Here is a 14,193-nt window from a genome sequence, read left to right on the forward strand (position 1 = left end):
GTATGGTCGGAGATGCAGAACTCCGTTGTGTTGGTTTGAGTCAGGTGAAAGTGTGGTTTTAGGACCTGAGATTGTTCAATAAACTACTGAGAAGGTTAAGATGATTCAACAAAAGATGAAGGCGTCGCAGAGTCGACAAAAGAGTTATCATGATAAGCGTAGGAAAGACCTTGAGTTTCAAGAGGAAGATCACGTATTTTTGAGAGTCACTCCTGTGACTGGTGTTGGACGTGCATTGAAGTCAAAGAAGTTGACTCCGAGGTTTATTGGTCCGTATCAGATATCAGAAAGAGTTGGAATGGTGGCATATCGAGTGGGTTTACCACCGTATCTTTCGAATTTGCATGATGTGTTTCATGTGTCGTAACTTCGGAAGTATGTTCCGGATCCATCTCATGTGATCCAAAGTGATGATGTGCAAGTTAGAGATAACCTTACGGTTGAGACTTTACCGGTGAGAATTGAGGATCGAAAAGTGAAGACGTTGAGAGGCAAAGAGATACCTCTTGTGAAAGTCGTTTGGAACAGAGCGACTGGTGAAAGCTTAACGTGGGAGTTGGAGAGTAAGATGCTGGAATCTTATCCAGAGTTGTTTGCATGAGGTAATTTTCGAGGACGAAAATCTTATAAGTTGGGGAGAGTTGTAACACCCGTTTTGATTATTTAATTATTTTGTTGAGTTTAGAATATATTTATATGATTTGTGTGATTTATGTGATTTAATGAGGTGTTGTGACTTATTTTATTGTTTAATAAAATAAGATTCGAAAGGGAGAAAAGTCAATAGAAGAGAAGAGGACCAAAGAGAGGCTGCGATTTCGATTTTCTAAGGTAAGGGTGAGACTAACATTCAATCCTATTAAGTCTGTAATTATGATTGTTGTATTTAACAAGTGTAGGATTTGTTTTAGAAAAGTTGAGAATTAGGGTTAAAGTGATAAATTGATGATTAATTGATGTAGAATTGTATAATTGAGGTAGAAAGTGTTTACAGACCTTAGATAATCCATAAGATGATATCTGGAAGCAATGTTAAGCTTAAAACCATGCCTTTAGGTGGATTTTCGTGAAAACTACAATTATGTCGAGCCAACACTCATCGCTCGCCTTCTGAGTGATTACTGATTATCCTCGCCCTCGCGAGGGATGAAGTTCATCGCTCGCCTCGCGAGCAACTTTCATTCGCCTTGCGAGCAACACCTTGCAGCTCGCCATGGCGAGCAGATCACTCGCCATAGCGAGTATGACCAGTGAGGAACCTGATTTGTGATTTAACTTATTAAGTCAAACCTTCGATGATTTTGAGTGCATGAATATGTATAATAATGATTAGGCAAGTTTTTAGATTGAGATTGAACATGGGAAAGTTTAAAAATGAATTTTAGGGTGAAAAATGTCAAATTCCCGAGAGCACCCAGTTTCTTGTTCGCCAGGGCAAGTAGCTTATTCGCCAAGGCGAATGCCTTTTTCCTGAACTCGCCATAGCGAGTAGAGGTTCTCGCCCCGCGAGCCCTTGTGAGACAGAACACCTTGTTAGGTTAAATGTGACCTTTGTCGCACGAGTTGATGTGAATTGATCAGGGGGTAAGAAACTAAGTTGTTTGTCTTACCGTTGTTACTTCAGTAAGCCTGAATTATATGATTTGATGTTGATATTAATGTGATATAAATGTATATGCATTACATGAATTATAAAAGATGTTTGAGATGTTGTTGATTTGCATTTGATATTGTTATATCATGAACTGTTTTATGTACTGCCTATGTTGCTGTTTGTTTATTAACTAAGCTGCATGAGTCGGTCTAAGATGAAGGATGTTGTTCCAAATTATTGGATTTATATGAGAGGTTGGTGTTTCTAAGATGTTAAGTTGTTGAGTCCATGCATACTCATTCATTGTTGAGGGCTTGATGCCCTAGAGCCTTTGCTCAACACGTTGGGGGCTTGATGCCATGGAGCTTTAGCTCAATTAAGTTGAGGGCTTGATGCCCTGGAAGTATATTAATACTTAATACGTTGAGGGCTTGATGCCCTGGATTGGTACCACATGCATGATTAAGAGGTCTAAGTTGCATAGTCAAGTTGAAGTCGCATTGTCGAGTCAAGTTGTTAAGTTGTCAAGTTGATTAAAGTTGCGATTTCTATACATGAGCTGTTAATGAAGTGCTATATGATTATTTACTATCTATGATGAAAATTATGATATTGTTATGTTGTTAAATATAATTGTTGAATTATATGCTTAATATTATTGTTTTATGAAATCTCACCCCTTCTGCTTGGAAATGTTGCTCTTCGTATGAGTAACTTGCAGGTGATCGAGAATAAGTAGCTGTTGATTGCTGTCGTGGGTGGCTATCTCTCACTGTGTCTTTAGGTGCTCTGATACGTAATGGGATGAGAACTTTTGTGGCTATTTTCTATTCCTTACGTATTTGATTATGAATTTACATGATTAAGTTGTTAATTAGATTTTTATAAGATGTTTTGATGAGACCTTCGTGCCAAAACTATTTATGTTGTTGAATTAAATCCGCTGCGAAGTTTTGAATAATTATGTTGAAGGATAAATTGTTATTTATTCCATTTATGATTTTCAAGAAGTGCAGCATTCCGTTTATGTGATGAATACTCTGAAATTTATTATGAAATTTTTATGTTGGGAAAACGGGGTGTTACACTCCATCTTATATCAACTTTGTTTTATTTGCTACTACATGTACACCTTACATTTTATATTCTAATTTAGAGCTACTCAATTATAATTTGACTCAAATTAATTTACTTGTGAATACGTTATTTTTTAATCTCCTGTTTAAAAATCTAAGGCTTAATTGCACTTTTCCCCCCTATAGTTTGTCAATTGTGCGATTTTGCCCCCTTTCTGATTTTATGGTCCCCATGACATTTAATGCTGATGTGTCTGTTTTTTATCAATTAATATGTGCCACGTGTGTAATTCCATTTTTTAAAAAATAAAAAAATGGTATTTTTTAGATTTTTTGGTAGCTTTGAGTTGTGTGTGCCACATGCCTCATTCTCTCAAAATCTGAAAAATACCATTTTTTTTATTTTTAAAAAAATGGAATTACACACGTGGCACACATTAATTGATAAAAAACAGACGCATCAGCACTAAATGTCATGGGGACCATAAAATCAGAAAGGGGGAAAACTATAGGGGGCAAAATCGCTCATTTAAAACTATGGGGTGCAAAATCGCACAATTGACAAACTATAGGGGGAAAAGTGCAATTAAGCCAAAATCTAATTGGTTCAGCTCATTCTCAATAAATTTTTAAATTTGACAACATAGACATGTTGAAATTTGGACAAAAAAATATATATGATGTAAATACTACATTATTTATAAAGAAATAAATTTAGTTTGTATCTAACTTTGTAATATTAATCCCTTCCTCAAAGCTTTGTAATATTAATTAGGGCTAAATAAATTTTTGGTCCTTATAAATATAGCGAATTTTGTTTTTAGTTCTTCTAAAAAAATGACATGTTTTTGTCCCTCCAAAATATTTTAGTCCCCATTAAATTAAAATTAAAACTAATATATTATAAATAAATATGACTATAATTGAAATATAAAAATGCAAGGTGTACAGCTAATACCAAATAAAACAAAATTGATCTAAGATGGGGCAATTTGACAATTGCCCCATACTAAAACTCGCCTTCCTCCAAATCAAGAAGAAAGAAACAAATTCAAAACGACAGTTATTGGGTTTAGAGAGTGAAAAAAGGAAGAATATTGATTGACTGGGATGTGTCAATTGTTGGAAAATATTTTATTTGATTTTTCCTATTTTTAACACTATACATCGTCTTAAGTGTTTTTTTTTTATTCAAAAAACACTTAAGACGATGTGTCTAATTTGATGATTTTAATTGGTTGATAGTGTAAAGTTGTTTTACACTATCAATTTATTCTAATTAATCTCTTTGTAAATACTCTTCCTCCATGGTTGTTATAAGAAACATTCTAATTTTTAGATTTATTGAATAATTGATTTTTTTTTTTTTTTTTTACAAAAGCAAACTGATATTTATTTATTTAAATTGATAAAATACATTAGATATAATAACATGATCAACATTGCTAAAAACGTAAAACGTGAATCTGTGAGCAAACTCACAACATCCAAGTCATTAGCATGCAAAGGCAAAATATCTACAAATAATATGATAAAATTTAAATCACAAAAATACTCATGCTTCCGTATCTATAACGTTAACACTCAAATCATTGGTTAAATATCTGACTAATTGAAGTTGATATTTCAATAGGAGGAACAAAATAAACACCGCAATAAGATGTGAAATCAAACAACGACGAACACCACAATGCCGCACTCGAACAACGAAATAACGAAAAAACACAAGAAAAAACTCGATATACTTGGAGTTGGAATCCTCTCCATTTAGAATCTTATTCATTTCTTCAATTTGGAAAAATAAAGACACACTAAAGCTTTAAAATAATTAATGATGGATCCACCATATATTTTAGGCTTAAATATGGAAATGGTCCCTGCAAATATCTGGCGTATTGGTTTTAGTCCTTATATATATATTTTTTTGGTTTTAGTCCCTGCAAATATAGAATATTTGGTTTTGGTCCTTGGTATTTTGTTTTAATCCTTGTAAAATCATTTCATATTGAAATTGGTCCCTGTAATATTCATTTTAGTCCTCATTTTGAGGGACTAAAATCAAATATTCTACATATTACAAGGACCGAATCCAATATGAATCAATTTTACAGGGACTAAAACAAAATACCAAGGACCAAAACCAAATTTTTTATATTTGCAGGGACTAAAACCAAATTTTTTTTTACAGGGACTAAAACCAAAATGTCAGATATTTGCAGGGACTATTTTCATATTTAAGCCTATATTTTATATGCATATCTCTTTCCTAACGACAATCTCCATTTATTTTTATAAAATGGATAGGAACTCAACTCATTTGGAAATCACTTATCTAGATTGAAAGAAAAGGAAAAATAAATATACAAAAGGGTGATTCTAAGTAAAAGATGACATAAAACCATCATTTCTCAACGAGTGAAAGAGAAAGAGAACTGAGAGAGAATGTGAGATTTCTCTCACTAATAAACTAGGATCGGCTAAAAACATAAAAGTTTAAAAATTGTTAAGGGAGTTATAAAGGAATCAAGTATAAAAATAACATTTTGAAAATTGGGCAGTGAGCACTTTAAAAATTTAAAAGTTTTACTTTTCAGCACAATTTATTTTTCAAAAGGCATTTGTTAACATGACTTTTTTTTTTATCAACCCTCCGGTTTTTAAGGAAAAGAAGTTTTGATAATCCAGAGTTTGATCATGATTTAAGTAAAGTCCAACAAAGAATTTAACTCGGGTTCTCCTACACAATTTATCCTTGGTGTAGCTCATTAACCGCTTGAAGATGTCAAAGTCATTAATTTAATTTTTATTTAATCGAAGTTAATATGTCAATATGAACCGAACAAACATTGCAACAAGACGAAAGATCCAAATAACGCCGCACCAAGAAGACAAACAAAACCCATATAAATTGTGCCATTCAAAGACAACATAACAACTTGGAAACACATAATTTATCTGCTTGACTAACCCCAATGATCAACGTCGACACTATAACGCATACTTCATCGATGGGTCAAATTTATGATTGATGTCAACACCATCATGCACACTCTATCAACAATTCAGTTATACAGGCTTTGATGTCTAACATTGGCTCGTTAACACACAATATGTTATGGGTCAATTAAACATACAACCTAGATTCAAATTCAAACCCGACTATAAACCTTAAATATGTCATGTTAATGAATAGTCGATTACCATTCTAGAGGAAAAGAAATTGTGAAGCATATAAAATAGACATTCTTCTATAGCCATGAACACAGATGAACAGTGATTGATTCCACACGTAAAAAAAAAAAAAAACTCATCCTCAGAATACTAAATCAGTTTACTATCAATTTTTAAAAAAAAATAAAATCTTTTGATGTGTATGTGTTCAAACACCATTCATTTTTGTAAATAAAGAGGTCAAAGCTACGAGGAAATGACATTTGGAGAAAAAACTCCCACACTTACAACTCACATGCTACTGGTGATGATGTTAAAGTGATGCACATCTTTAAATTAAAAAAGTATTAAAACAAAATAATTATTTTTCTAAAAAAAATAAAATAATTCAAATTGAAAATAAGTAACACTATTTTTTTTAATCTATGGTCAAGTCAATGGTCTACATTCTGTTTTACAGAATTCAATGTCTGCATTGTTTGGTGTAAATAATAGTGGTAATCAATAAATCCATATCCTGTATTTTGAAAAGTAAAAATAAATCCGTTTAATAATCATCCAAGACAAGAGTGATAAGATAGATGACACATTTCTTAAAAAAAGAGATAGAGGACACACATTTACATTTGACATTTAAATAATAAATACATTTTTTAACAAAAATATATTATATATTTTATCATTTTAATTTGTTTTTATACATGAATATAATCGTACTTATTATATAAATATCCGTAGAAATAATTTTTTTAAACAAAACTTATCAAGACGATCTTTGACAAATCTTTTGAGTTTTTTTTCTTCTAGGAAATCTTTTAAGAACGGATACAATAAATTGATAATACTGTGTTGTTTATGAATTTTTTCTAAATATTTATGCATAGAGTAATGATATATGACCAATTTTTGCTTATATTTTAAGATGAAAAGAGTATTTTTTTTCAAAAAAAAACAATATATTTAGGTTTTGTTATGTTTTGAAAGGAATATGTTTATATTTTAATGTTTTTTAAAGAATATTTATATTTTTAATGTTAGCATTTAATTTAGGAGAAAACTTAGGTACAATTCCTTAGATGCTTTTCGTATGGTTCTTAACTAAAAATACATATTTTTTGGATATAACAAACTTTGAGAAAATTATGGATTTGAGGAAATCATGATATTTTTAGTTAAGAACCATACGAAAAGCATATAAGGAATTGTACCTAAGTTTTCTCCTTTAATTTATTACAAATATAATAAAATATGATTTGATTGTCCACAAGTCCTAACTCATCTGATAAAAAATTAATATTATTAGGTTGAGTTTGTCATTTGATCTATTTAAAAAAAAGTAAGATTTGCCATTTAAAAAATAAATAGATTGTAAGAGAAAATACCGAGTGAAGAAATAGACTTTCTTCCAAACCACGCATAAATCAACATCAACAGTTTCCATTCAGAGCTTGACCTCGAAGCTAACACCAATGACCAAACCAAATCTCTTCTCTCACTTTAACACGGTCGGTGGTTTGCTATAATCCAAATTACTCTGTCGTTTTCAATTCGTTTTAGTTTTAGACTTTTATATCAACTACTATCTTAATTAATCCATTCCCTCACTGATCTCCAATCACAACCAAAACAACTTCACCACAACACTCTAATGGGAAACTGTTTTGTTAAGTCGGAGAAATTAACGGCTGAGATTATACCTCGCGACGTAGCTAAAGTCTATCCAACCGTCCGTTTATACGGTTCACCAAAAAGCATTCTCACTACTTACATTCGTTTCGCTCTTCTTCACAAATCCGTTTCATTGGATTTCGTTCCCTCATCCGAAACTCTACGAGATCATTTCGGATCCGACCCGGATGGACACGTCACTCTTCAAGTTGGATCCGAAAGTGTTACGGGTTCGCGGGAGAAGGTGTTGCGGTTTATGGAGGCGCGGTTTCCGAATTTGGTGACGGCGGCCGGCGGTGGTGGTGTGGAAGAGGGAAAATTGCCGGTGATGGTTACGCTGACGAGGTTGCAGCATAAGAGTATGTTGTGGCATGTGGAGAGGGTTTTGAGGTGGGCGGAAGATCTTGTGAAACGTGGAGGGAAAAAGGCCGTTGATCCTTCTGTGGGGAGTCCGAAGATGGAGATAAGGAAATTCGCGAGAAGCTATTCGGAGTTGTTGGAAGTTATGATGGAACATGCTCGGATGGAAGAGACTCTTCTCTTCCCTTTCTTTGATCGTGCTGATCGAGGTAACCAATTTAGTAGCTAGTAAATTAACTATATAAAATTCATCACTTCATGTCAATTTAGTTCTTATCATAGAGGATTGAATTTACTAGTTTTATATAGTTTAGATAAAAAAATTGGAGAAGTTCTGATAGTTTAGAGACTAAATTGAATTGATGTTTATAATTTTTTTTTCTAACTATTTACTTTACTCTTTAATTTTGTATAGATTTTGTTATATTTATCATTTATGTGAAATAAATTTTGCAGTGTCTGTTTAGAAAGTTTTTTCTCTATATTGCAAGTTTTAATTGGTTTTATTTGTATTTTTTTTTTTGAGAGAGGTTTTATTTGTATTTGTTATGCGAATAAAAATGGATTTTTTTTTTTGTTGTACATAGGTTGATTTTTGTTTTCTTCATGTTCTTGGTTCTGGGTGGATTTCCAAATTGATTTTGTTGAACATTGAAAATGTGTCCTAGAAGGTCGGGATGTAGTATTGATGAATTGTTAAATTAGTGTTTTTTGTTTTGTAAGTAATTCTTTTTATTTTGGGTACCTTATTTGGTGGGCTACTAGGCTTTGAGAAAGGAAGTTTACTTGTATTTGAAGTAATGCTATGGATGTGTGTATTTATTTATCTTTTGGGAAAAAATGCAGGGCTCTCTAAAGCTGCAAAAGAGGAACATGCCAGGGACCTACCTCTCATGAATGGCATCAAAGAAATCATCAAATCTGTTGGTGTTTTGGACTCGGGAAGCCCTGATTTTCAAGAGGCTTTGTACAACCTTTCTGCTCGCCTCAAGTTATTGCTGGTAAGTTCAGCTCTTAGAAATAACTCATTTTGGTTGAATTCTCGTTTTAGCGTGTGAAGTAAGTAATTTCAATCATTGACAAATAAATTCGTAGTTGATATTACATGTATGTGCATACAAAAATGCCGACATGAATAGAGTAACTATTAGTTTTCTCACTTAACTCAATTTATAGGAGTTTGATGTTCTCGATTTCGTTGTTATAATTTCGATTAGATTTTGTACCTCCTTGATTTCATCCGCTCTTAGAACATTACTGCTAATAGCATATTTACAGTCAATTTGCGATCTTCTGAATTTTATGTGTTTTTTAATATGGGCTTTGATTTCTTTGTTAATCTGTCATCAGGGGCAGTGCAAACAACATTTCAAGGAAGAGGAAGTGGATTTACTTCCACTAATGGAGGCATTGGAGTTAAGCAAAGATCAAGAAGAGACTGCACTAGATCAATGTTTTGATCTGATGCATGGAACACACGGCCGTTTATTAAAGTTTTTTCTTGAAGGGCTTCAACCTCGTGATTCTATGAAGTACTTGGACTTGATTAGCATGTGTAGTAACCAAGATAAAATGGAATCGATGCTTCAAATGATAGTCATGTGAAAGGTCTTGTTAGCAGGTTTTAATCATCACATACACATGGATGGGCTGTGAACTTAGGTTGTCAATAGATGTAACTTTGTTTTTGTTTTAGTCTAATTTAATTATTTTGGTGGAAGCACCCAGCACATGATATGGGACATTCTTGTTGAACATGTTAGCCTGGCCTTTTGATTAGGGGAACAAAAAAGTAGGGATATCATTTGGAAAAGTAGGGCATTTTCTTTTTTCCTTTTCCCCTTTACCTCGTGATAGTTTGGATAAGGTTGTCATGAATATATTCCTCTGTAATGTAATGTACATCCAAGTATATGGACCCAGATTTATTCAAAAGTACATGAGTTTACTGGTTTGTTATATTGCATGTGTTGGGTAGGTAATACGACATTTTAATGAAATTTCTTACCTATGTCTACCTGCTAGTAGCTCATGTGATGTTTGTTCCCTTTCAAGGTTTTATCACCTATGTCTACCAGCTTAGTATCTAAGAATGAAGTACCTGCTTGTGGCTTGGATATATCATCTATGGTTCAGAATTTTAAAACCTTACTAAAATAAATAAGTCACTTATGTAAAACTTGAGTAACATGTTTAATTGAACAGAGATTGATATCGATGATACATTGAGCATGAAAATATCTGACTTGTCTAAAGTGCGTATTCAAAATGTTATAGAGTAGGAGTGCTAATTTAAAATGAGTTTGATGATCAGACTTTTTGTTGTCAGAAGAACAAAATTCAATTAGAGTAATGATACATAGATACCCTTAGGTGGCAATACATCCTTTGTTACCCACACAAAAATCTGACACGTAGTCACGTGGACCCCGCACAAGCACACTTTCTCTTTTCTCTCCTCTTCTCTCTTCCTAATGCATAGGGTGTACAAGGGTGTATGAGAATAAATGGTGTCTATGCATCATTGTATTGCACGATATTTTGTTAGTTAAGACTCGTAAATTATTGTTGCCGTTCTGCCAATTTTTTTTTTTCAACTTGTGACTTTGCCAGTACGGCACTTCCACCCTCCATTATCTTTCCATCTCCTCACTTTAATCCTGCTAACTATAATTTTCCAAATAAAGCACTGCCATTATTAACAATTTATCAATAATTATCCACCACTTCCCTTGTCACCTCATTATTGTTACCTCTTCTTCACTCATCTGTTATGTTATGACAATCACACAATGCTATCTCACTATCTCCAGCACCATTTTAACCACAAATCACCCCTTCAACTTTCACTACTACCAAACGCTCACCTACCTATTATTTGTAAAACTCTTCAAATTTGATTGTTACATTTGCCCCAATGATGTACTACTTAACAACAAGTAATATCTTGAAGGAAGTGCATGTTAATTAAATACTCCAACTAAATGAATATCGCTCTTAAAAGTTAGCTCATTAGATGATGATGCCCACACACATATTCATCCAATAATTTGAGAACCTTGCCAATGTGGAACTCCAACTTTAATACCCGAGCTCACACTTATCCAAGTTCCTGGGTCTAATTCCCTATTGTCATCCTTAACCTAGTTTTGCTACCACATTAGACGAGCTTGGCATCACTTCCAAAAACTAGCTAATGACATTTGGGGGTCTCACATACATATAATAGTTTGAAAATCTCGACAATGTGAGTTCCAAAAAACTTCTTTAAGACTATTTCATTTTTAATTTTCCATTATTGACTGGATCAAATAAAAATTAAAATGTGAAATTTTAAGAAATTTAAAATTAAATAAATTTATAAAATATGTAAAATGATATATATTATTGTACATGCAGGGTTCCCTAATATGAACCTAAAAATTATGGTCTAAAATGAACCACTTTTAATTTAATAAAATTATAAGTTTAATAAATAAAAGGGGAACTTCTACGGTACACATCACAAATTGAGGTGCACCGGTAATCCTGCTCCATAAATGTATAAATTAACATTCATTTTATGAAATAAAAAGCTATCCGTCATTAATTATATTTTAGAAAACTTCATTTCATAAGAAAAAAATATTATTTCATTCGTTATAAGAATCTTATTAAATTTTTAACATTTTATCATAAAAAATAATCAATATTCTTTAGTATGAGTAATAAAAATTAAAAAAAGTCAATTTTATTTCGTCGAAGCTTTTGCAAAATAAGATTTAATTATTATTATTGTCTATGGTTGAAAGTAATTATTTTTCTTCAAAAAATCAACTCATTTAATTATTAATTTAACGCTTTGGTGTACCGGTACACTCAAATTATTGGGTGTACCATGGAATTTTCCTAAATAAAAAGGAATGAATATTGAATTTCACAACAAAAAAAAAAAGAAGAGATGGGACCCAAAGTTGAGAGGGTTGTGGAATAAAATGTGGACGTACATTTTAGAAAAAACAATAGTTATATCATATCTTTTTCACATGGGCTCTTAATGGCCCAATGTAAGTGAGTGTCGCCTTTAAATAGATTTTCCATTTAACATTTCCAGTCTTTTGCCTTCTTGCAGTCGCAGCCCCTTCCAATCTCATCAAGAGTTTCTAGGGTTTGCGATTTGATTCATCTCTCAACCTCAACAATGGTTAACTACTCTCTCCTCTGTTTTTCTACGTAAATAAACCTCTGAATCGCTCCAATTCTGATTTATTAAGTTTGCTGATTTTATTGTTTTCAGGTTCTCCAAAACGACATCGATCTCTTGAATCCACCAGCGGAACTTGAGAAAAGGAAGCACAAGCTCAAGCGTCTCGTTCAATCTCCTAACTCATTCTTCATGGTTAGTTTTTTATTTTTTTATTTTTATTGTTTCCTTTGTTAAATTTTAAGCTTTTTTTTTTCTTCTTTCTATTCCATTTGTAATTTGTGTTTTTGTTTCATTTTGGATTTGTTATAGGATGTCAAATGCCAAGGATGCTTCAACATGTAAGTCTCTAATTTCTATGTTATTTTATTTGTTTGAGAAATACATTGTTTTATGTGTCATAGATACTACAGACCCGGTTGAATATAAAAGTAATTTGTTTTTAAATTTGTTCTTTGTTGTATATAGTATAGTATAAGTGAAATTGTTGATAATTATAAAACCATTTCTTTTAGTTGAATAAACCTTAAATTTAGTCATTGAACTATCACTCTTTTCAATCTAGTTCCTAAGTTATATAAGTATAATAAACAGTTCCGAATTCCGTTAATTTATTTTCAAAGTATATGAAAATTCATCAATTTAATCCCTATCATAGACTAAATTGATGGATTTTATGCACATCATGGACTGCTTATCATATTTATATTGTTTAGGAACAATGTCACAATGATAGTTATGGACTTCTCTACTAATTAGATTTATACTGTTTAGGTACAATGATACTCGAAATGTTATTATAATTAAAATCTGTTTTTTCTTTCAAAGTAGAAGTTGAATTTGAGACGTTCTTATTATAGAACAACATTGGTTCAACTTGTTAGTTTATAATGGTTGAAATTTGTGGATGCAGAACTACAACATTTATCTTCCCTTCAAAGTAGAAATCAAATTTTTGATAAAAATTGAAACCAACTTATTATAGGACACCTTTGATTTGACTTGTTAGTTTATAATGGTTGAAATTTTTGGTTGCAGAACTACCGTATTTAGCCACTCTCAAACAGTCGTGGTTTGCGGCAACTGTCAGACGGTTTTGTGCCAGCCAACTGGTGGCAAAGCAAGGCTAACAGAGGGGTGCTCCTTCAGGAAGAAGGGTGATTAGTTATGGATAAGTGATAAAACTCTAGTCTTTTTGTGGGGCTGGTTCTGATTATTTAATGAGAAATTTTGGTGTAGTTTCTGTTTAGATTGCTGAATTGAACCAGTTGTCTTGTGTCAATGTGTTTGTTGTTCTCTTCATGCTGAGAAGATTTTGAGTAAATTTGGTTTGATATGGTTGGTTGACTTTATCCCGTTAGCACTAAATTAAATTTAGCAATTTATTGATATGTTGTTTTGTGCCTTGTTTGATGCTGTGTATTACTTTTATGAATGCCTCTAATTTAGCATGACTAGTGCACTAGTGTGGTATTTGGCTACATGTGACATAGGACTTGTTTGTATAGATGCGCCTTGGGACTTTTGAGAATATGCCCAACAGTGTTTATTTTTTGACGAATAAAGCCCCTTTGGTAAAATATTGTCCTTCGTTTTACTAGTTAGGTAAAACAACTATGCTTACAACCATCCTTACTTTTCACCTTGTCTCGAATGCAGTAAACACATTTGAATGCACCCGCTTCTGTTTATTTTCTAGTCAATATTCAGTTTTTCACATATTCCCTGAACAAGTTTTTTTTCGCCATATGTAACTCTAGTGGAGATTCAAGACTTAAATTTCAAATCTTCTGTTGGCATACATGGGTTGTAATTTGGGTTTTTCATTGTTTTTGAGTTATATCCGGCTTAGTCATTTGTTGTTGGCTAATATGTCTGGGGTCTCTACCTCTCGATAGTTTTCTTTAACTGGGGTTGGCCATCTTTGTTACAAAGCCCCTCTGTTTGGACTTGGATACTCGGAATCAAAACTAATCTAGTTGCATGTTATAGCTGCTGCATAAAGCATCCTTTACTTTAACTGGGGTTAGTATTACTGTCGTGTTATAACTCATAACAGTACTAAAAAGAACAAGCTAAAGAAAAGCCACAAGGATTAGATTAGTGGTGAAGGTCTTGAGTAGTTTGTATGAGGTCTGTGA

At 32.5% G+C, this 14,193-nt stretch overlaps 2 protein-coding genes across 2 annotated transcripts; both read left to right on the plus strand.

Moving 5' to 3' along the window:
* The first annotated feature begins 7,254 nt into the window (after nucleotides 1–7,254).
* On the plus strand, nucleotides 7,255–9,828 carry LOC25485568 (uncharacterized). Its single transcript, XM_013614806.3, has 3 exons — nucleotides 7,255–8,078; nucleotides 8,716–8,870; nucleotides 9,220–9,828. Exons 1-3 carry the CDS (start codon nucleotides 7,490–7,492, stop codon nucleotides 9,472–9,474), a joined length of 999 nt encoding a protein of 332 aa, XP_013470260.1. The 5' UTR covers nucleotides 7,255–7,489; the 3' UTR covers nucleotides 9,475–9,828.
* Nucleotides 9,829–11,893: 2,065 nt separating this feature from the next.
* On the plus strand, nucleotides 11,894–13,443 carry LOC25485569 (40S ribosomal protein S27-2). The gene is made up of 4 exons (XM_013614807.3): nucleotides 11,894–12,052; nucleotides 12,146–12,247; nucleotides 12,365–12,393; nucleotides 13,091–13,443. Exons 1-4 carry the CDS (start codon nucleotides 12,050–12,052, stop codon nucleotides 13,215–13,217), a joined length of 261 nt encoding a protein of 86 aa, XP_013470261.1. The 5' UTR covers nucleotides 11,894–12,049; the 3' UTR covers nucleotides 13,218–13,443.
* Nucleotides 13,444–14,193: the final 750 nt, after the last annotated feature.

Source organism: Medicago truncatula, chromosome 1, assembly GCF_003473485.1.
Source record: "Medicago truncatula cultivar Jemalong A17 chromosome 1, MtrunA17r5.0-ANR, whole genome shotgun sequence".
NCBI lineage: Eukaryota > Viridiplantae > Streptophyta > Magnoliopsida > Fabales > Fabaceae > Medicago > Medicago truncatula.

Coding starts and splice junctions, on each gene's coding strand:
- LOC25485568 (XM_013614806.3), top strand. CDS start 7,490: ATGGGAAACTGTTTTGTTAAGTCGGAGAAATTAACGGCTGAGATTATA. Junction 8,079..8,715: donor CTTTGATCGTGCTGATCGAG/GTAACCAATTTA, acceptor GAAAAAATGCAG/GGCTCTCTAAAGCTGCAAAA. Junction 8,871..9,219: donor CTCGCCTCAAGTTATTGCTG/GTAAGTTCAGCT, acceptor ATCTGTCATCAG/GGGCAGTGCAAACAACATTT.
- LOC25485569 (XM_013614807.3), top strand. Junction 12,248..12,364: donor CTCCTAACTCATTCTTCATG/GTTAGTTTTTTA, acceptor GATTTGTTATAG/GATGTCAAATGCCAAGGATG. Junction 12,394..13,090: donor TGCCAAGGATGCTTCAACAT/GTAAGTCTCTAA, acceptor TTTTGGTTGCAG/AACTACCGTATTTAGCCACT.